This window comes from Mytilus californianus, unplaced genomic scaffold (assembly GCF_021869535.1).
Source record: "Mytilus californianus isolate M0D057914Y unplaced genomic scaffold, xbMytCali1.0.p SCAF_9, whole genome shotgun sequence".
Classification (NCBI taxonomy): Eukaryota; Metazoa; Mollusca; class Bivalvia; order Mytilida; family Mytilidae; genus Mytilus; species Mytilus californianus.
Genome location: NW_026262745.1, coordinates 36,665,385 through 36,688,951, shown reverse-complemented (window position 1 = coordinate 36,688,951; position 23,567 = coordinate 36,665,385). Strand labels below are relative to the sequence as shown.

Here is a 23,567-nt window from a genome sequence, read left to right as displayed (position 1 = left end):
AGTAAACATTATGTCAAAATTTTATGAAAATTTAACGAGCCAAATTAATTTTAGTCAAGGTGTTGGGTACCACCTTAAGATCCTTAAGTGGAAGACAAAAGTGGGGGTTTGAATTCTGATGTGCCTAAGGGGCAGCAACTCCAGCTCCATTACTGACTCCTGACAAAATATGTCAATGAGTGATATGCAATAAAGCATCATTATACTATAAAGGATTGTTAAAAGTCCCTTGTCATACCCTATCATATCCACAAATTGTATATACTGTTGATACATCTAACTCTAAAACAAGACCAAATGTGATTGTTGATTGAAATGAAAAATAAGTTATTTCAGAACAGTCTCAGGATTGACAAGACTGTCATTGGTAAGAGCATTAAAGACATTGAATAATAAAATAGTATTAATTTAGATACAATACTGAAAACTAGCTAAAGTGAAATTATGATCAATGGCCTTCTCAATAAATTATAAAGTACCAATTACATAGGAATGTATATTAAACAGTTGCAGCCTCCTTTTTTGAGAAGTTTTTATTTGCTTATTTTTTTTTAACATTTTAGCGTATCAGTTTTATATATTGTTTGTGATAGCAAAGTTGCTACATCAAGTTTAAAGTACTGATTCCATATTAAAAAAAAACCTGAAAACTTCCCTCATTTTGGGATAATTACCCATTTGCTGGGTTTTGCACAACCTTATGATATCACAGCTACTAGGTCCTTGTGAAGGATTTTCCATGTTTATATCATATATGGTCTTTTTCACACTGTAATACAATAAATATTGTAGTTTTATAAGTGAGTAAACATGACACTTTATTTCTTGAAGAAGTTTGTCGGGATTGTTTAGTCACCATTAAGCTCAGACATAAGGATATTAGCAACACATGATTTATAATCAATTAACAACAGTACTTAGAGGGTAGAAATAAGTGTGTCAATACCCATTGTAATAAGGCTGTTAATGGTAATTTACAGTATCAGTGTGGATTAAAACTTCCTAATACTTATAAACCATATTGATTGTCTGCTAGGAAGAACAGTAAGAATCTTATTTATATAAAGAAATATTTATAAAATGCTTTAATAGGGGCAAATATTCGTATAACTTTCAGTTTAAATGTGCCTTTACTGACACTGATATTCTGAGTCTCATGAAATCAATAAAAACAAAATTTTAATTAAGATATAATTGATATGGTGACAATTCTTGAAAAGAGCCTATGGCTGAAAAAACATTAGACTTGAGATTAAATAATGATGATAAAATAACCTTATATTTTTTTGATAAATTAAAACTAAACCAAAACAAATGCTTATCTCAAACCTCTTTGGATACTGGAAACTATTACTTACTAGTAGCAAGGATTTGTATAGTGAGTCACTATACAAATCCTTGCTTAATATATTTGTCATAATAAAAACAAAAAGGGTCCCTTACAATAATTGTCCTAAAAAACAGCCAAGAAGGTCATTTTCTGAAGGATTATACGCATTTGATGTTTGTCACAACAGCTCAGAAGTGTTAATATGTTTGTTACCTTTTACAAAAGTGTTTATTTTCCTCCAATTTTTTTTTACATATTTGTAATATGATATATATATATATAAAACTTGATGATTGTAGTGTTAGTATTAATGGGGAGATAACTCATGATCAGAACAATGTTTGTGATTAGACCACATAGGACAGTGATTTGTTCTTCTTTTAGTTCTGGTTATGAAAATATATGTTCATAGATAATTTAGTGCAGAGAAATGAATTATCTTGACAATGTCAGTTGTAACTGATATAAAAATAAGAAGATGAAGTATGAGATAACTACTACAGGTATGTGCATATACAGGTCCTGATTTACAGACTGGAACTTTTTCACCAGGTGAGCAATACAGGCACATCTAGGTGTGCCTCTTGAAGTGTGCCTCTTGTTACCCTTTCTGTCTTGGTATTTGCCAAAACATGTATGCCTATTTACCCTTTCAAAGAGGCTCTTCATCATTTTCAGGTTTGTTTTTACAAACGTCTTGATAGTGAAAGAATAATGTAATTAAATCAAATGTTTAACTTAACCATTCATATTGATATTTGGTTTATTTAATCAGATAAATCATGTTCATGAGGAGGGGTATTTGCAAAAAATAAGTCTTGAAAAGACATTCCATTCCCTTATGGCTTAATACCTTATAGACTGGTATTTTTATGCCCCCACCGCAGCGGAGGGGGCATTAAGTGTTACCCTTGTCCGTCTGTACGTACATCCCAAAATTGGTTTTTGTTCTCTAACTTTAGTTTGCCTCAACCAAATGTTATGAAACTTATACACAATGGTAATTACCACAAAACACAGATCAAGTTTGAATTTTGGTGTCATCACTTTTACTGTTCTAGAGTTATGTCCTGTTATAATGTTATATGCAAGTGGGGACATCATCTGTGTCCCATGGACACATTCTCCATTTATTTGCATATACTCCTCCTAAACATGATATATCTTTTCAGAATATTCCCATAAAGATATATTTATTTGTGTTTTATGCCCCTGTCGTAGCAGAGGGGGCATTCAGTTTTTTTACTGTAAGATCAGTGTTCTGTCATTACAAGAAGGCTTCATTCTGAAAATAGCCTCTTTGGTCTCTGTCACAAATGTGACATTTCCAAGATTGAAACCAATATAAAAGACAAAAATAGCTGTAAAATTTTCTTTAATAGCAACAAACAGTCTAGTTTGCTTCCCTCATTAGCCACTTGAGAAGACTTACTACTGTATTATGACTTCTCTTGTCTTATTATAATTAAATTTTGGGCTTCAGAAGTAGCTTAATTGTATAATAGGTTTATAAGTGTCTCTAAAAGGTTTCTTTAGATGTATAATGAGAATTTGATGGTTTTTAACCTATAAACAGACTTTTGAAGGAGGCCTTTTGAAGTGCACTCCAATTTGGATGAAAATTTGATGCGTGTCAGTAAAAATGAGAAGATTCATTTGAAAATTATTTCTATAGTGTTGAAACAGTTTGAAATATTGTGGCCCAGTTTGAAATTTTATACTAATTAAGCTTTTTGTATGAATGCCAGCACTAAAGATCCACAAAGTCACATTCAAATTTCAGAATTATAGATACATTTAGTATTTGTTATTCTGAACCAATTGATTTTGCAAATTTTTAATATTCTTTAGTGTGTCTGAAAGTATGTATCAAGATAAATTAAGGATTGAACCAGCCATTTGATGTAATACTTGAATTATTCTCAGTTTTATGTTTAAGAGTAAAATTATGAATAAATAAATGAGTTAAAAGGTAAATAAGTCATATTATTTCTTTTAAAGTCATATATCTCCCTCCCCTCCTAACTCCTTGAAAGTAAAATGTTCAGTGATCTGTGGATTTGTGATAACAGAAGATTTATTAGAAAAATCACATGAGTAAAGGCATTTTAAAACCTTTTAGAGATGATTTTATTAGTTAAGTACAAAAGGCATAGACAAATCCAAGGAGGCAATCAAAGACCATAAGAAATGAAAATAATTACACTTTATAAGTTTGGCATGTCAGAAGTCCTTTTTACATCACGATGACCTTGAGGTCATTCCGATGTATTGCTATCGCCTAGATTTCCATTATGTAAATTAGTTTTGGGTTTGTAACCGATCTATAAACATGATAAATATGCACACAAAAACGAGTGCAAAATAACATTCCTTATCGTTTGATATAAATACATCTCTTCAATGAATACTGATAAAAATATTTTTTGTTGACAACATAAATTAATAATATGAAAATGTTTTGTAGTTAGATATATATATATATAAGTAAAAAATCATTGATAATATCAATGCTTACCTACCGAAAAATTGTGTTAAAGCATGCGGAAGAATATCTCAAAGAACGTTTTGCGACAATACCAGCAAGGACCGGTAACTCTGTAATTGTTTTTGCGGGAAAATATGAATGCCTACTCGTATCCAATCTTAGAAAAATCAAATTTTTACAGAAAAGTGTCCACCATGCACTTGCATTGCACTATTATTAGAATAGTAGAATAGAATGATATACAAATGGATGCAAATCATATATATATGTAACTGTTATTTTAATATAATATATAACAACAAATCAGTGTATACTGATTGTATCACTACAATATAATAGTTATTACGGTGAAGTTGAATTTCCTGTCATTTATTCATCATCCACGCACGAACTTGTCTCAGAAAAAAATATATCTCTGTACATTTACCTCAGTTTCAGGTAAAGAGATATGTTGTTTTTTTCTGAGACAAGTGCTTTTGACCATCCTAAAGAGCTTGTGGTCATCCGATGTTCAGTACTTCAGTACTTTGATTTTGAATTTTCCTTATTGAATGGGAAAGTTACTCAAACCTATACATTTGAAGCCAATGCTTAAGGAGTTATATGACCAAAATGGGATCTGTAAAGAATAACCTAATTCCTTTAAAGTCAACAATGCCTGAGGGAGTTTAAACCTTATTTTAAAAATTTAGAAAGAAGAAATTTTGAAATATAACATAAAAAAAATACTTTTGATCATAAAAGAATAGATATCTAGGATCAGGCTGGTAGTAGTATACTAGGTAGTTATTCAAAGGACATATCAACCTTATGTTGTCCCACAATGACACCCATTCTTAAATAAAGAAAACAGAGGAGGTCTTATGATAATAAAAGATCATGACATTACTTAAGTCTTCAAAAACATATCAAAATCATCAAACATGGTTTTGATTATATAAATGTGTTTAAAATATATATACAAGATTCAGTTTTTGGCACCGTTGAAGTTTGAGTTCAGACATAGATGGTTCTAATACTGACAGACATGTTTGAAGGTTTCTTTGTACTGACAGTCATTCTGGATTTTGTACCTATCAGTTTACTCATTTTCTACCTTCCCAGTATGTATACAGTCTGTGATAAAATGTTGTTTACTTGGAGAATGATGTAACTTTTGGTCTTGGTTCATTTTCGATTATTTGCCCACTTTACTTCAAATAAATAAATTCCTGTGTGGGAAAATGATTTACTTCACATGGTTACAATTTGATCATTGATAAGAAAAAGAATTTCTTACACTCTTTACTGTTAAATGGTTAGTTTTTAATTTTTTATGATTTTTTAAAATAATTTTTATACTGATAGTGTATGATTATCAGGAACCGTGTGGAGAATAGGTGTAACTTTGATGAAAGTTCAGAGTCACAGAGTTTGAATTGTACATAAGACTTTTATTGTGTGAAACCCGGCAAGACAAGATGTTCTTGTACAATGGAAATTGTCTAGATAATATTTGTGAAATACACTGAGTTTGAAAGATTCATTGAAAGTTCTTTAATTGATTTACAGGATTAGCTTATGTAGTTTAAGCCCTGCTCCAATGGTGAGGCTATTATCTGGTTTACCTCTGTCTGTCAGTGCATTCTATTGTAACACACTTATATGGCATTTTTATACGACCGCAAAAAAATTTTTGTGGTCGTATATTGGTATGACGTTGGCGTCGTCGTCGTCGTCCGAAGACACATTGGTTTTCGCACTCTAACTTTAGTTTAAGTGAATGGATCTTTATGAAATTTTACCACAAGGTTCAATACCACAAAAGGAAGGTTGGGATTGATTTTGGGGGTTATGGTAATAACAGTAAAGGAATTAGGGGCCAAAAAGGGGCCAAAAATAAGCATTTTTGTAACTTCCAGACATAACTTGTGTGTTAGTGTATGGATCTCTCTGACATTGTACCACAAGGTTCCATATCACTAAAGGAATGCTGGGATTGATTTTGGGGGTAATTGCCTCCAAATTTTAGGAATTAGGGGCCAAAAAAGGGGCAAAAAACAAGCATTTTTCTAGTTTCATGACAATAACTTGTGTGTAAGTGTATGGATCTTTCTGAAATTGTACTACAAGGTTCCATATCACAAAGGGAAAACTGGGTTTGAGTTTGGGGGTAATTGCCCTAAACGTTTAGGAATTTGGGGCCAAAAAGGGGCAAAAAAACACATTTTTTTCTAGTTTCCAGACAATAACTTGTGTTCAAGTGTATGGATCTCTCTGAAATTGTACTGCAAGGTACCATACCACAAAGGGAAGGCTGGGATTGAGTTTGGGGGTGATGAATCATAATGGGGGTTCAAAAAATTTTGGGGGGGGGATTTATTTTTTTTTCCTTTTTTTTCTTTTTTTCCTTTTTTGTTTCTTTTAAAATTTTCCATTTTAAGTTGGTTATTTCTGATTTATATTTAAAATCAAATAATAATGATATGGTAGGAGATACACACCAAACAGGATGTGTAAATTATTATATAATAAGTATTGTGCAATAGCAAGAAATTTTCAATTGCACAGTATTGCACAATAGCAAGAAATCTTCAATTGCACAGTATTGCGCAATAGCAAGAAATCTTCAATTGCACAGTATTGCGCAATAGCAAGAAATATCCAATAGCACAATATTGCGCAATAGCAAGAAATTGTCAATTGTACAGTATTGCGCAATAGCAAGAAATATTTAATTGCACAGGATTGTGCAAAAGAAGATACTTCCTATAAATTGCTTATTTCTTGACTAATTTCAATGGGGTTTTATTCTTGATTTCATGGGGTTCTTTAATATGCTGAATATAACCGTGTATTTAGTTTTTGGATTTTGGGCCCCGTTTTTAAATTGGTCCACATTGAGGTCCAAAGGGTCCAAAATTAAACTTTGTTTGATTTCATCAAAAATTGAATTATTGGGGTTCTTTGATATGCCGAATCTAACTGTGTATTTAGATTCTTAAATTTTGGTTCCGTTTTCAAATTGGTCTACATTAAGGTCCAAAGGGTCCAAAATTAAACTTAGTTTGATTTTAACAAAAATTGAATTTTTAGGGTTCTTTGATATGCTGAATCTAAACATGTATTTAGATTTTTGATTATGGGCCCAGTTTTCAAGTTGGTCCAAATCGGGGTCCAAAATTAAACTTTGTTTGATTTTAACAAAAATTAATAAATATATGGGGTTCTTTGATATGCTGAATCTAACCATGTATTTAGATTTTTGATTTTTGGGCCCCGTTATCAACTTTGTCCACATTGAGGTCAAAAGGGTCCAAAATTAAACTTTGTTTGATTTCATCAAAAATTGAATTCTTGGGGTTCTCTAATATGCTGAATCTAACCATGTATTTAGATTTTGGATATTGGATCATAATAGGTGAATGTCCAATTTAAAACTTTTAAGTTCTTAGACCACATTCAATCTGTGTTAGAAACCTATGCTGTGTCAAATATTTAATCACAATCCAAATCCAAAGCTGTATCAAGCTTGAATGTTGTGTCCATACTTCCCCCAACTGTTCAGGGTTCGACCTCTGCGGTCGTATCAAGCTGCGCCCTGCGGAGCATTTTATTCAAAGCTTCTACAAGTAGTAGCTTCTTAATATATGGCACCAAGCTTCATGTGATTAAATTCCATACTGTGTGACATATTTTCATTTCCTATAATGTTCAAATTTATGTTTGTAAAAAACTTATATTCTTAAAATGCCATTCTGAGCCATATCTCAAATTTATAGAAACTTGCACTTTAGAATTACCTTGAGAATAATAATATTAATTTATTATCAGACAATGAAATTTAAATGGTATTTTAAACCCCAGTGTTTAACTGAGGTATAGAAATATGGTAATCTCCAGGGACAGATCTGAGGATTTTGGGTTAAGGGGGTCGCAAACTTAAATTTTTGCCGAGCAGAGTGAGGGAAAAAATTTTTTGAGGTAAAATTATCGAAATATTCTTAATTAAGTTGAGGACAACCCATGCTTTCCAAATTTTAGGGGGCACATGCCCGCCAAGCCCCCGCCTGAATCCACCCCTGATCTCTGGACTTCTTTTTTGCTAGATATGCAGCCAAGTCCACTTGGAATGTGGATGTTAAACCTGATGGTTTGTGTAGGGTAAGAGCCATTTAAAACCCTCACAACAGCTATATGAGGGGTCCATAAGTGACCTTTTGCAAGGCAAATTTCTTATCCTATCCAACATACCCTCATTTTTAAGTGGCAGTCGGAATGTCCCATACTTCTTTTGTTGACTTAAATTGCAGAACCTACCTTTTGTATTAATTTCAAAATAGTTCTTGTCCTGTTTATGTATTAATTATTTGTCTCTGGACGTTAAGCAAGGAACAATCAATCAATCAATGGTATTTTTAGACATGCTGTAAAAAATGTCCTTGATATTCATTATAAACTCATTTCTAGTCTCCTTTTTTTTGAGTGATTTTTTACTGCTTCATTAAAGAAGATGAAGAAATGTTATTGTCAAGTGGACTAAAGTAGTACTGGGGATGACAAAAGTGTTTGAGAGCATGTTAAAGTTATTTCAATATATCAATCAACTGTCTAATCACTTGGGACATATTCAGCCCACCTGGATTTGTCACTGCCTGAAAATTTTAATTTAATTTATTTTTTGTTTTCATAAAAGAATTTAAATGTTTTTTACATAATTTGAAATAAGTTGTTATGAGAGGCAAAGTTACATTTGGACGATATGACGTTCGTCAACATAAACATAATTTTAATTTGTAATTGCTTTTTGAAAAATATGTCTGAAATCAATCAATATCAAATTATCAATGTTCTATTATATTTTTTTAATATCAACAAATATTTTAAAAATTGATATTATGTAAAACATCTGCCAATAATGTATAGTACACCTGGTTGATGATTGGATGCAGAAGTTGTCTCCTAAAGTGTCGATTCAATGTAATCAACAGTTGACAAATTAAGCAATAATGGTGGAGTGATAACAAGTGTTTTGCCTTGTGTCAGGAAATAAAATTAGTTTCAGTGGGATTCAAGAGAAAACAAAATTGTGATGGAAAAATATATTTTCTCTAGAACTTCTAAACATTACAGGTATGACATTTTCACTTTATTTGGTGCAGTTTTAATTTCTTTTTTTCCCCCATTTTATTTTCAATTTTTTTAAAAATTGTAGAGAAATGAAGTGATTATTTTAGCAAAATGTTTTGCTTTGAGTTTGAATTTTTTGAAGTATGATTTTTTTTATTCTGATACAAATGAATAGGTTGTATAATGCTTTGCAGTTCTAGTGTTATTAATTAGTGCACAGCACTACTTTTGAACTTAATACTTAAGCTTACTGCTATATGCTGTCACCATTTTTGAAAGTCTTTGTAAAGCTATTTTTACTTTTTGACGGTTTAAACTACTTTTCAGGATTAGAATCCCAAATATTGCAAAATTGTAAAAATCTTTATATTACAAAGTAGTTAAAAAATAATAATAATAATTAATCAATTTTATAGAAAAAAAATATTTTGAGAGATTCAGTTAGATGCAAATATTGCTTATGGGAAAAAGCTGGTTCAGTGTATGTGTCCATATTGCATGATGTATTGAAAATCAATGCTGTATACCTACTTGAATAAATATTAGCACCAGCTGGTGTAAAAACTTCAATGTCAGTTTCTCTCCACCTGAGTGATTGGGCAAGTCATCCAGTTACACAGTCTGACTCCTGTGATGACATATTATACAATGGTAAAGGTTTACACATAACATGCACTGCACTATTGACAAAATTATTGGATTTTATTTAAATTATGGATAAATATACCATTTCTAGATATTATCATAGGTAGGTGGCTCTTATATCATTTGAATTATTACAAAATAAAATTGAATTATGGTGAATTAATCATTTATAAAATTGAGTAATTGGAAAATTTGATACAGATGAGTAATATAGAGACATTGAAAATTTGTAATGATTTATGCATGCATATTGATGTATACCTCATATTTCTTTTTATTCATACTTAATATACAGAGCTCTGGTCATATTTTGCCACTGGACGTTAAGCAACCAACAATCAATCAATCAATCTGGTCATATTAACTAGAATTTGAATAAAAAAAAAAGTTCTTTACTTAACTGTTTGCAAAATGATTAATTGATATAAATTTGTTGGAGGAGACAATATTTTAGTTTACTTTACTACTACATTGTGAAAATTACAGGTCATAATTTTCTTCAGTTTTTGTTATTAAGACCTTCAGAGTTGTAGTGCAAAAGAGAGATATGCCTCAAACTGAATTATATGATAAACTTAGTACATCACTTTAATTGTCATATTACACAAAAATTGTATTTAATCCAGAGAAAAGAAACATTTAGAAAATTCATTTTCCAAATTTCATTGAAAAATACTTGAGTATAATGTGTATTGGATAATTATAGCAAAAGATAGTACAGTCATCATGATTTTATTATGTTTATCGTAAAAAAAATTACAATTGAATTTGTTCAGGAATATAATGTCTATTTTAATTTTCCTTGTTTGTCCAATATTGCGGTAACATCATGTGAAACAAGTTAAATTATTCAAAGCTTGAAAAAATACTCTACAAATAAGAATCAACAGATGATCAATATAGCCATGCCTGGTGACAGGGAAGAAAATAACCTGTTTATCTTCACAGCTCATGCAACAGCTTTTCCCTTAGAATGAATCATCTTTTTTCCAATTGTCACATTCTCCATCGGATCAATTCCGGAGATTTTCACCTGAAAAAGCACTTTAAGTTTAATCTGCTGTTATTAAATCGATGAAGAGTATCATTAGTTCTTTGATTGCGGTATCAGGTTTTGTCCTTTGACACAATTAAGATAAAAAGGAAATAAAATGCTTGGGTAATAATGAAACCATAGTTTACAATGATCAGTTACCAAGTATGTATCATGTTTTTCTTTGATCATTGACTGTAGAATAGAAAGAGAATCAAGCTACAAGTTCAAAGTAAGATTGTATCAGTGACTAAATTTTATTTGCCTTTTGACTATAATATTTTTTTGTTATTTTAAAAGTGACCATTACCTAAAGGTACATTGGTTTATGTAATGTCTTTGTTGATTTCAATACACAATTCTCAACTTATTCATATGGATACATGAAAGTGAGCATACAAGAAATAGAAAGAATTTCCAAATACAAATTATAGACAATTAAATTTTCTTTTAACTTGATGCCAAAAATAGCTAATGTTGAGTTGATGATGTCACTCAACAGTAGCATTAAAAAAAAGTGACTGTACTATGATTTTTATACGACCGCAAAAATTGAAAATTTTTTGGTCGTATATTGGTATGACGTTGGCGTCGTCGTCGTCGTCGTCGTCTGGCGTCGTCCGGCGTCGTCCGAAGACACATTGGTTTTCGCACTCTAACTTTAGTTTAAGTGAATGGATCTCCATGAAATTTTACCATAAGGTTCAATACCACGAAAGGAAGGTGGGGATTGATTTTGGGGGTTATGGTAATAACAGTTAAGGAATTAGGGGCCAAAAAGGGGCCAAAAATAAGCATTTTTGTAACTTCCAGACAATAACTTGTGTGAAAGTGTATGGATCTCTCTGACATTGTACCACAAGGTTCCATATCACAAAGGGAAGGCTGTAATTGATTTTGGGGGTAATTGCCTCAAAATTTTAGGAATTAGGGGCCAAAAAAGGGGCAAAAAACAAGCATTTTTCTAGTTTCATGACAATAACTTGTGTGTAAGTGTTTGGATATTTCTGAAATTGTACTACAAGGTTCCATATCACAAAGGGAAAGCTGGAATTGAGTTTGGGGGTAATTGCCCGAAACGTTTAGGAATTGGGGGCCAAAAAGGGGCCAAAAATAAGCATTTTTCTAGTTTCCAGACAATAACTTGTGTTCAAGTGTATGGATCTCTCTGAAATTGTACTGCAAGGTACCATACCACAAAGGGAAGGCTGGGATTGAGTTTGGGGGTGATGAATCATAAGGGGGTTCAAAAAATTTGGGGGGGGGGGGGATTTTTTTTTTTCTTTTTTTTTCTTTTTTTCCTTTTTTTTTTCTTTTAAAATTTTCCATTTTAAGTTGGGTATTTCTGATTAATATTTAAAAGCAAATAATAATGATATGGTAGGAGATACACACCAAACAGGATGTGTAAATTATTATATAATAAGTATTGTGCAATAGCAAGAAATTTTCAATTGCACAGTATTGCACAATTGCAAGAAATCTTCAATTACACAGTATTGCGCAATAGCAAGAAATCTTCAATTGCACAGTATTGCGCAATAGCAAGAAATATCCAATAGCACAATATTGCGCAATAGCAAGAAATTGTCAATTGTACAGTATTGCACAATAGCAAGAAATATTCAATTGCACAGTATTGTGCAAAAGAAGATACTTCGTATAAATTGCTTATTTCTTGATCAATTTCAATGGGGTTTTATTCTTGAATTCTTGGGGTTCTTTAATATGCTGAATCTAACCGTGTATTAAGTTTTTGGATTTTGGGCCCCGTTTTTAAATTGGTCCACATTGAGGTCCAAAGGGTCCAAAATTTAACTTTGTTTGATTTCATCAAAAATTGAATTATTGGGGTTCTTTGATATGCCGAATCTAACCGTGTATTTAGATTCTTAATTTTTGGTTCCGTTTTCAAATTGGTCTACATTAAGGTCAAAAGGGTCCAAAATTAAACTTAGTTTGATTTTAACAAAAATTGAATTTTTAGGGTACTTTGATATGCTGAATCTAAACATGTATTTAGATTTTTTATTATGGGCCCAGTTTTCAAGTTGGTCCAAATCGGGGTCCAAAATTAAACTTTGTTTGATTTCAACAAAAATTGAATATATGGGGTTCTTTGATATGCTGAATCTAACCATGTATTTAGATTTTTGATTTTTGGGCCCCGTTATCAACTTTGTCCACATTGAGGTCAAAAGGGTCCAAAATTAAACTTTGTTTGATTTCATCAAAAATTGAATTCTTGGGGTTCTTTGATATGCTGAATCTAACCATGTATTTAGATTTTTTATTTGTGGACCCGCTATCAAATTGGTTCATATTGAGGTCAAAAGGGTCCAAAATTAAACTTTGTTTGATTTCATCAAAAATTGAATTATTGGGGTTCTTTGATATGCCAAATCTAACCGTGTATTTAGATTTTTAATTTTGGGTCCCATTTTTAAATTGGTCTACATTAAGGTCCAAAGGGTCCAAAATTAAACTTAGTTTGATTTTAACAAAAATTGAATTCTTGGGGTTCTTTGATATGCTGAATCTAAACATGTGTTTAGATTTTTGATTATGGGCCCAGTTTTCAAGTTGGTCCAAGTTGGGGTTCAAAATTAAACTTTGTTTGATTTCAACAAAAATTGAATATATGGGGTTCTTTGATATGCTGAATCTAAACATGTATTTAGATTTTAGATTTTTGGCCCAGTTTTCAAGTTGGTCCAAATTGGGGTCCAAAATTAAACTTTGTTTGATTTCAACAAAAATTGAATATATGGGGTTCTTTGATATGCTGAATCTTACCATGTATTTAGATTTTTTATTTGTGGGCCCGCTATCAAATTGGTTCATATTGAGGTCAAAAGGGTCCAAAATTAAACTTTGTTTGATTTCATCAAAAATTTAATTATTGGGGTTCTTTGATATGCCAAATCTAACCGTGTATTTAGATTTTTAATTTTGGGTCCCATTTTTAAATTGGTCTACATTAAGGTCCAAAGGGTCCAAAATTAAACTTAGTTTGATTTTAACAAAAATTGAATTCTTGGGGTACTTTGATATGCTGAATCTAAACATGTGTTTAGATTTTTGATTATGGGACCAGTTTTCAAGTTTGTCCAAGTTGGGGTCCAAAATTAAACTTTGTTTGATTTCAACAAAAATTGAATACATGGGGTTCTTTGATATGCTGAATCTAACCATGTATTTTGATTTTGGACATTGGACCATAATAGGTAAATTAAAAAAATTGAAGTTCTTAGACCACATTCTTTCTGTGTCAGAAACCTATGCTGTGTCAAATATTTAATCACAATCCAAATTCAGAGCTGTATCAAGCTTGAATGTTGTGTCCATACTTGCCCCAACTGTTCAGGGTTCGACCTCTGCGGTCGTATCAAGCTGCGCCCAGCGAAGCATTTTATTTTTATAGTAAGCATAATAATTATATATACTGCCCTCATATTGCATCAAAGATAGAAAACAAAATTGACTGGATGTACAGAAAATTTCATGATGCTTTAGAAAATGGGATTTTCAATATGTTTTGGGGGGCAATTTAAAACCTCTTTATTCCTTTGTCTTTAATTTCCCACAAACAGTTTTTCGACCCATGAGAAAATTTGACAGCAACAGGCACCATTGTGATCCATTGTCCTTATCTGATGTTATGCTTCACAATTCTAAGAAATTAAATCTGATATATAGACTTATCTGACATGGCCATCTTTATTAAACCTATTTTGTTGATGTATATAAGGTACTGAGAATGCCAAGCATGAAGCCTAATCCTTCTCATGTACAGCATATAACAAGAAATCTTATATTTAAATGTCCCAAGGGTCGATGGGTTTATGTTGACTTGAATGACAATATGAAAATTGATTACATGAATCTGCTTTCATTTGCATCATTTTGGATAAAAAAATATGATTTCCCTAGAGGGATTTGCTTTGTAAAAGCAGCTTAAAATATGTTTTTCTTTTTTGGTTTCAAATTTCATTTGGAAAAGGATGCTTTTGATCAATAAATATGAATATACAATACTGCAACCATTCCCATATTGAGAAGTACATTATACAGGAAGGGTATGTGTTTTTATATGTTTTATCATTTTTATCGTGATGAAAAGGTATGAATTGTCTTTTTGTTTAAATTGTGCACAACCTGAAAATTGACACTTTTATATTGCTTACTTACTTGTATTTACTGTACCCGGTAGTAATTGATACAAAGAAAAAGTGGTTTTGCTCCTTAGAATTTTATTGTTGCTGTGTTATATATAATGTAGATCTGAGTCACAAAGAGTTATCATTGGTCATTCTGTTCCATGGTTACTAAAGGTCATTCTGTACAATGATTATCATGGGTCATTCTGTTAATTGATATTATGGGTCATTCTGTTCAATTATATAATGGGTCATTCTGTTTAATAGTTACCAAGGGTCATTAAATTTAATCATTATCAAGGGTCATTCTGGTCCATGGTTACTAAGGGTCATTCTGTTCCATGGTTACCAAGGGTCATTATATTTAATCATTATCAAGGGTCAGTCTGTCTAATAATTACCAAGGGTCATTCTGGTCCATGGTTACCAAGGGCCATTATATTTAATCATTATCAAGGGTCAGTCTGTCTAATGATTGCCAAAGGTCATTCTGTTCCATGGTTACCAAGGGTCATTATATTTAATCATTATCAAGGGTCAGCCTGTCTAATGATTACCAAAGGTCATTCTATTCCATGGTTACCAAGAATTGCTACCAACGGTCATTCTGTACAAGAGTTACAACATGTAATTCTGTTCAAATGTTGCTTTACAAGTTGAAGAATAGAAATTTAATCCTATCTGAAGGAAATGTTTGAGGAAAGGTAATACATTAGTTTTCATTATATCCTTCATTTAACTGGATTTGTTTGGGCTACTGTTCAAATTTTAGAAATTTACTCTTTTAATAATGGATCCAGGCAGTAGATAAAACAAATATTTTGTTGGTAAAATATATGTTAATTAGTCATGTTCAGAATCTCAAGGCCTAGTAATTATCGAAAGATAGACAAAAAATAAATCTTTTCACTAGATCCAACGCACATCAAATTAGAACCAACTTTTCTCCTGAGATAACTAATTAATAATAAATCTGTAGAGTAATCAGTATCACCTTCACAAAAACCTTTGTTGTTTGCGGAGGGTAAGATTCAATAATTATTTACCGCTAATATCATTAATCATTCAGCGACTTTTTTACCCAGTTTAATCAGAAGGCATTTCTTCCACATGCCAAACTAATGGTCCATCAACAGTTGGATTATGTAAGTTCAGATTGACTTGAAGAGAAGTGGATGATTTCTTTAAAGACTTTAATAATAACCTTTGCACAAAGGTACTGGTACATGAATATGATCAGTTTAATATTTGATTTTTTACTCTGTTTTGTTTTGTTTGGAAAGGTAGGCAGGGGCTTGTTGTTAGCCAGAAAACTTTCAAACACTTGATCTTCTTAAAGGTTTGTTAGAACTGAAATCATGGAGTGAATCAAAGTGATTAATTGAACCAGATTGCCTTATGAAACCTTTTTTTTGTGATTGCAGGTACCTAGTTCAGCAGACTTATGCCGCAAATCACCATCCTAATACCAGGATGGAAGACATCCCGGACCATTTCCTGTCCATGAATCATGCCGAGAGGATGATGAAGAAAATTGAGGGATATGCTGGTAAGAGGCAGCTGTGTGATGTTGTCATCATTGCTGGAAATAAAAGAATCCCGGCTCACCGTTTAGTACTGAGTGCTGCTTCAGATTATTTTGCTGCTATGTTTACAAATGATGTCAGGGAAGCAAAGATGGAGGAAATTGTGATGAAAGATGTGGACCCAGAATCTTTAGTAGCTATTGTTAATTACGCTTATACAGGTAACTAAACACTGTAGATCAGGAAATTGTAGCTATGTTTGCAGTAGGTATTTTACCACAAAATTTACCCTATTTAAACATTCACTGTACATTTAAATGCATTGTATAAGGCAGTGAAAAGCAAAAAAATGAACAGACTTAAAGATAAAACTGTCCCTACCTAGGCCTAAATTGAAATTAAAAAGTGATGCAAAAATAATCTGATATATGGTACCATGGAATCAATATCTAATGATCAATTTCATTTGATCACTTTTCTTGTTGTTTTTTTTGCAAAAGATAACATGAATTTCAGTTTAGAAATATCTTCCTTTTGAAATGGATGTCAAGATAACAACACACTTTTTTTTATATAAAAATACATGTAATAGTCACTGAGCCAAGCTTTAAGTGATTCTGTTTTTTAATAATTTTTTTAATGGTATTTCTTACATTACTTACCATTAATAACAAAGAAAAGAGTTCAGATTGGTTCAAGGAAGGAAACATCATTTTGAACCTATTAACAGTGCCAACTTCAAAAACTTATTGCAAAATATTTTCCCATAATTTTATGAATTAGAGGTGTATTTTATGGTTTTATCAATTATTGCTAAAAAATTTCAAGATGTTTTGGTCATGCAATATAACTCTGGAGGCTGTTTAGTATGACAGATGTTATATCTTCATAAATGACTTAATTGAAGTAAAAATAAGGTTTATATTAGAAAAATGTTTGTGGATAAAGGAAATCAACGGTAAAAAAACCTTTCAAAAGTTCTCCGACCTTGTAATTATTTCAAGACTGACAGAGATGAGGCTTCTCATTACAACAGAACAAATATCAAAATATGTTTTTCTATTTACATATGGTCCACTTCTCCTCTTTTGAAACTAATTAATTCAGTTTTTATGCATGTGTTGAAGAAAACATAAAATTTTTGCACAGGAAACATTAACTTGAAGTTCATTTTATGGATTTGTGTGTTCTTAATGAGTGCTTTAGCATAAAAAATGATGAAACTGGGTAAAACAAAAACAACTTGCTTCAAGTCAAATGTAATACTACTTATTTTATGTGTATTAAAAGAAAGAGATCCAACCATAGGAGTCATAAATTTTAGAAATTTTCAAACTTGAAACCAGAAAAATTTGTTTGCTCTGACATATGACTTTCTGAATTTTATACTCATTTTGAACTTGATACTGTAAAGTGAGAAATTTTTCGCAAGATTTATTTTAACTGATTGAGAGAAAATCATGAAAAAGGACCCTTGTATAATTTTGGTTTTTTGTTTTATAAAATTATGAATCAGATAGAAGAAAAATTTGTGAAATAAAACTTTTGGAAATGGTTTGGCACTTGAGAAATAGCAAAATTTCAACTCATCTAAAATAAAGCACTTTACAGTATTTCATACATGTTTGTAAATGTTATGACTCCTGGCCTTGTGGACATAAAAATTTCTAGTACAATTATTGTATTCAGACACTGAATTCAATCAAAATACTGGATTTGGTGTTTCAAGCATAAATTTTGTACCCCTGAGTACTGAGTCAAGTTTTATGACAGAGAGCCCTGTACTTCAGCTTCTTTATTGCCATTTTATTCATCATTACATTATCAACTGGTCATTGAATAGACACAATTACTTAGAAGAAGGTCTACAACAGTAAATTGAATATCTTACAGCCAAATATAAAAGCAATAAAATGTATATAAAAACAATCACCATGTAAACATTTGGGATGTATTTCAGTAACTTATGCTGCACATAGTAAAATTTCTAGCCTGAAAACTCATTAGAAGTATGTAATTAGAACATATTTCCCTGGTGATACATTTTTTTGTAGACATGAAAAAAGTTAATGTTCTAATATTACAATAATTATTTTGAAACCAATTGAATTTAGGATATTGATCAATGATATTCATTTCTATTAAAGCCCTCAAGAAATGAACTCCTGAGTCTGCTACATTGTTAATTCATCCGAATTGCACAGAAATTACTCCGGATTGCATAATTGAAGAAAATAACGGAAATTGTTCCTTCAATAATTAAATGTCTGTTGCACATCTGTACATCCTCCCGTCACGGGGGTACAATTTAATAGTTTGATTGATGATGTAACGCTCATTTATCATTCAAATACAGAATTGGACTCTCATTTTCTAAAAAACAATAACAACAAAAGTGACTCAATCTGTTGCTTCTGAAATAAGATGCTTAGTCATTACCAATATTCTTAAATACGATAGCAAGTTTAAATTCTTGGTTCACGTGTCTTGATTAATTGGTTGTTGCTTGCTAACGTCCAGTGGCAATTATTTCACATAGTCTTGAAAAAAAGCTGCAAATATATACTTCCATAATGAGCTGTTCCCTAAAAAGTGGTTAGATTTAATCATTTGATTACTAATTTTATAAAACAAACCAGAAATAAAGTCTTCAGAGATTTTTAGTACAGCTTTTTGTATAGGAAATTTTTAGGTTATAAATTGTATTAAGATAATGCCTGAATCATCCTTAAAGCTGTTTTGATAATACCTTCATCTAAGTTAAATGTACATGTTAGCATTAAATTTGTTTCTGGTATGTTAGTACTAAAAACTTTGTCCTTGGTATACAATTCCAAATGATTTTTATAGTGTGTTCTTATGTTGTGCTGTTTCACCACTGTGGGAGGTTTATAGCTTTACCTAGTTCTATAGGGTATGTTAGTTTTTTTCATTGTTGATGGCCATATTATGAATGAGTGCCTTATAGTGACTAGTTGTTAATATCCTCATTCTTCTTTTCAATTTCAATTTTCTACATGTACAGATGGTCAAACAGTATTGCCATTTAAATTTCAACTCTTGCATTTATAATACTATCGAAAGGACACACCTGTAAGACATTTGTCTGTGTTAGCAGAATATCATAGTGCATATTCAGTACATTGTGTTCGAAATTCATTTTGCATTGAAATTTGCTAGTGTTGAATTAATCATTCAATGCTGAAATCCAACAGAATCATTAAAGAAAAGCTCCAATTAGCAAATTACTATTTAAATATTGCTTGGAGAACAAACAATGGGCGACCTTTCAATATATTGTCAGGTAAAAGATTGTCATCAAACATTAATGAAAATGATGTAGATTGCATCAGTGTTTTATTGTGACAGTAGAAAAATCTCATATTTTGTCTGGTGATTTTAGATGAATACTATGATATAATGTGTGATCTGACAGAACCTATTGTTTTATGATGGTTCCAAAACTCATTACTAAAACCTGTTTCATATTTCAAATTTTTCATCTTTAAAAAGTTTTAATGTGAAGTGGAAGCATTTAAATGCAGTTGTTTGCTTTTGAGGTGTGCAATTTCATTGATGGATGCATATTTCTGATCAATAATATTGAATTGTTGAAGAAAATATGTTGGAATAGTCAATTTTATATTTGGAAAATTAGATATCATAATCAGAATTTCTACACATGACTGAACACCATTTATCATAACACCTACAGTATTAAAAAAAAAATGAGTGGAAATTCCAGTCATGGTAAATTTTGAAATTATAGAGAGAAAAATCCCTAACAGCAGCACAATTTTGAAAAGCTCTAGAAATATTATAGTGATAGCTTTCATCATTATAATTAATCTGTTCCCAGAAGTACAAGGGATGTGAGGCCTTAAAAAAATTTACCTATTACAGAAATGGCTTCTCTGATTTGAACTTGAAGCATTTCTCTTTTGATTTTGAATAAGTTACACCAGTTTTGTATCCCACAAATAATTACTGTGTTCTTATTTTCCTCATTGAATCTAGACAACTAAAAAACCTTAGTGGGTATTCACAGACCATTCATCTTTTGTTAGGGCACTTTTTTTTTTTAATGAATTGTTTGATTTCTATTCCCTGGAACAGAGCAATTGTTTCAGAATGGAAGTGAAAAAAAAATATTTATTTCAATTGATGATTAATTGATTGTTTGTTGCTTAATGTCCAGTGGCAAATATTTCACGCAAGTTCAGGACGAGAACAAATTAACAGTAAATACAATAGGTAGGTCCTGTAATAGAGGTCGTCCGGGATGAAGGTCAGGGAAATTTAGACTGCAACAGGAAAATGAGGGTATATTGGATAGGGCGAGAAATTTTGCCTTGCAACAGGCCACCTATAGACCCCATCAAAGAGTTGTTACAAGGGTTCTTAGGATGCAGAGAGCATCGCACTCTTTTTACACAAGGCATTGGATTTAACGTCCCCATTCTGACCGGATGCTATTTCAATTGAAAAGTGAAAAATGATTTCAATTTTGAGTTTCAAAAGTATTTCATTGTTCAGGTATGACATGTAAATAAATATTTATTTTTTGTTAAAATTGAGAGAATTTTTTTTCCCAAAAGAAAAGAGTTCAGTTAACACATGTACGGTTTTGGTTGTAAGAAATATTATGGAATGATTAGAGCCTCACAGCAAACACATTTTTTGAAATAACTAGTTTTTTTAAGGCGTCAAATTTTTAAGACTATATAACCTAAACATACTCAATCATGCAATGGCACAAAGCATATCGAACCACAATATACATTTTGCCTTTCTCCCAGCTGTCAACAATCATTTAAATGCTTTAAATAATTCCCAAAAGTTGTTGTCAGACACACAGTGTCACATTTTACAGTTGCAGATGCAAATGTAGACTTTTAAGTTACAAATGTATGTTTAGCATCAAGACAAACAGCAAACAAAATAAAAGAACTTTAAGTTTCAGTTTGTAATCATGTGATCTGTTTCAACTACAGAACTCGTTCATATACAATAACTTGGAACAATTTAGCATCAGATCATTCATCAGGTGTTCTGTGACTGCTGAGAACAATTGTAATAACTTGGAGCAATTTCCTAGTCATTTATCCCCACTAAGAACATCAGTTTTCAATATAGTCATCTACTGTTGTTTTTCAATTGGTAGAAAATAATTTTGTATTCTTTTATATTTATCTGTGTATAACTATATTGCCACTGATTTCCATTTAGAAAAACAATAATGTCGGGGACAATTCCGGGAGATCAGCAAATAGTATTCTGTCAATGACCACATGATGAATAGTTTTTTTTTTCAGAATATTTTAGATGAAGAGATTTTGTAGTAATAACTATTTACTTTTTATAGACTTTGCTTTGTCTTGGATACTTATTAGCCATATATATTCTTTAAGAGACTGTTACTGTCTGTATATATATATATAAAAATATTATGTCTTTTATCTGTCTGAGACCAAATAAGTGGCTGAGAAAAGAGAAGAATAGTGAGAGACCCAAATTGTATTCAATTTAATATAACCATTCAACTTTTTATAATCAGAGGGGTGGGTAATTTCAGTTTTCTTACATTAAAATGAAATTGATTTTATGCTGTTGGTAGTTATTCATTGTTTAGGACATATAAACCAGTCACATTTAGTTTTTATATGACCTCAAAATTTTTGCGGCCATATAATGGTATGACATTATCATCGTCTGAAGACATTTTGTTTCCAGAGAACAACTTGAGCATAAGTGTATGGATCTCTATGAAAATGTAGCACAAGGTTCCATTCCACAAAAGGACTTCAAGGTTATGATTGATTTGGGGGTATATTGTCCTAACTGTTAGAGAATAAGGGTAAAAAAAAGAGCAAAATGACATGAATTTTCTGGTTTCCGGACAATAACTTGAGTATAAGTCTATGGATCTCTATGAAATTGTACCATAAGGTTCCATACCTCAGAAGGAAGGTTGGGATTGATTTTGGGAGTTATGGCCCTAACCATTTAGAAAAAAGAGCAGAAAACAATACTTTTCTAATACTTTGTATAAATTGCTTATTTCTTGAACAAGTTCAAAAGGGTTAAATTCAAAGTCTTTAACTCTTATGGGTTCTTTAATATGCTGATTATAATCTTGTATTAAGATCATGGATTTTAGGCCCCATTATCAAATTGGTCCGCTTTGAGACCTGTCCAAAGAGTCCAAAAATAAACTTTTTTGTTTGATTTCATAAAAGAATTGAATTCTTGGTGTTCATTGATTTAACCGTGTATTTAGATTTTGGATATTGGACCATAATAGGTAAATGTCTAATTTCAACTTTTTAAGTTCTTAGACCACATTCATTCTGTTTCAGAAACCTATGCTGTGTCAAATGTTTAATCACAGTCCAAATTCAGATCTGTATCAAGATTGAATGTTGTGTCCATACTTGACCCAACTGTTTAGGGTTAGATCTCTGCAGTCGTATCAAGCTGTGCCCTGGCTGCGGAGCATTTTATTTTGTATCAGCTTTTGAAAATATTTCAAAGTAATACTTAGACTCTTAAACAGTGAATTATGGTATAGATTCTTTACATATTCCATAAATATAAGAACGATTATAAGTGAATCATATAAGAAGCAATTTGAAATCCGTTAGAAAGATAAGTCCAATCCAAACCTAGCTAGAGAAAACAGAGTGTGTTGCCTAATGTCCAGTGTCAAATGTATTTTTGCATAGTTAGAGCAAAAAAAAAATAGACTAGACTAAATTAGATTCTCTTTCGGATCTTTAAAATGAATTTCTTTCCTTGAAACCTGAAGATATTCCATATTTTTGGCCAGCATTTGGATTTTCAAATGTTTGGTGGTCCAACATTTAATATGTTTAGAGTGATTCATCAGACATGGAAATTTGGTTTCCAGTGATTCCCCAAAGTTGTCATGAATTACAATTGTATTTCTCAATGCTACATATCTGTATGCTGTGAGTTATGTCTTGATTAATATTATTAGATTTAAGGGGTCTTTCAATTTACTGACTCCAAAGATTTCTTCTTCTATGTTTTCTCACAGAATATTTTTTTAAATCCTGTTCCCTGTTGACAAATAATTTTTTCCCTCAGATTTATAGTGATATAACTTAGTTGCTTTTGATGAAGACAATTTTAGAGATTCTTATAATATTTCACATGGGAAAAGAAAGTCATTCACTTCTGTCAAAGTCATTCTTGAGAGAAGAATTATGATTGTTTGGTGTTAAAAGACAGGAAAATATTACTGTTTTATGGG

The 23,567-nt window shown here is 31.3% G+C and overlaps 1 protein-coding gene across 11 annotated transcripts in view; it reads left to right on the top strand.

Annotated features, from left to right (window-relative positions):
• Positions 1–23,567, top strand: part of LOC127715639 (kelch-like protein 5) — a 90,996-nt gene that overhangs the window by 47,029 nt on the left and 20,400 nt on the right. For 9 of the 11 annotated variants that reach the window (XR_007988513.1, XR_007988512.1, XR_007988511.1 and 6 more), the window contains one exon: positions 16,190–16,512. Coding sequence is in view for 8 of the 11 variants with exons in the window: in XM_052221750.1 (XP_052077710.1) it covers positions 16,190–16,512 (323 nt within the window). In the remaining 3 variants the exon portion in view is untranslated. Of the gene's footprint in view, positions 1–8,773; positions 8,931–9,560; positions 9,676–16,189; positions 16,513–23,567 lie in introns of those variants that run through there. The other 2 variants (XM_052221752.1, XM_052221753.1) reach the window with 2 other exon arrangements.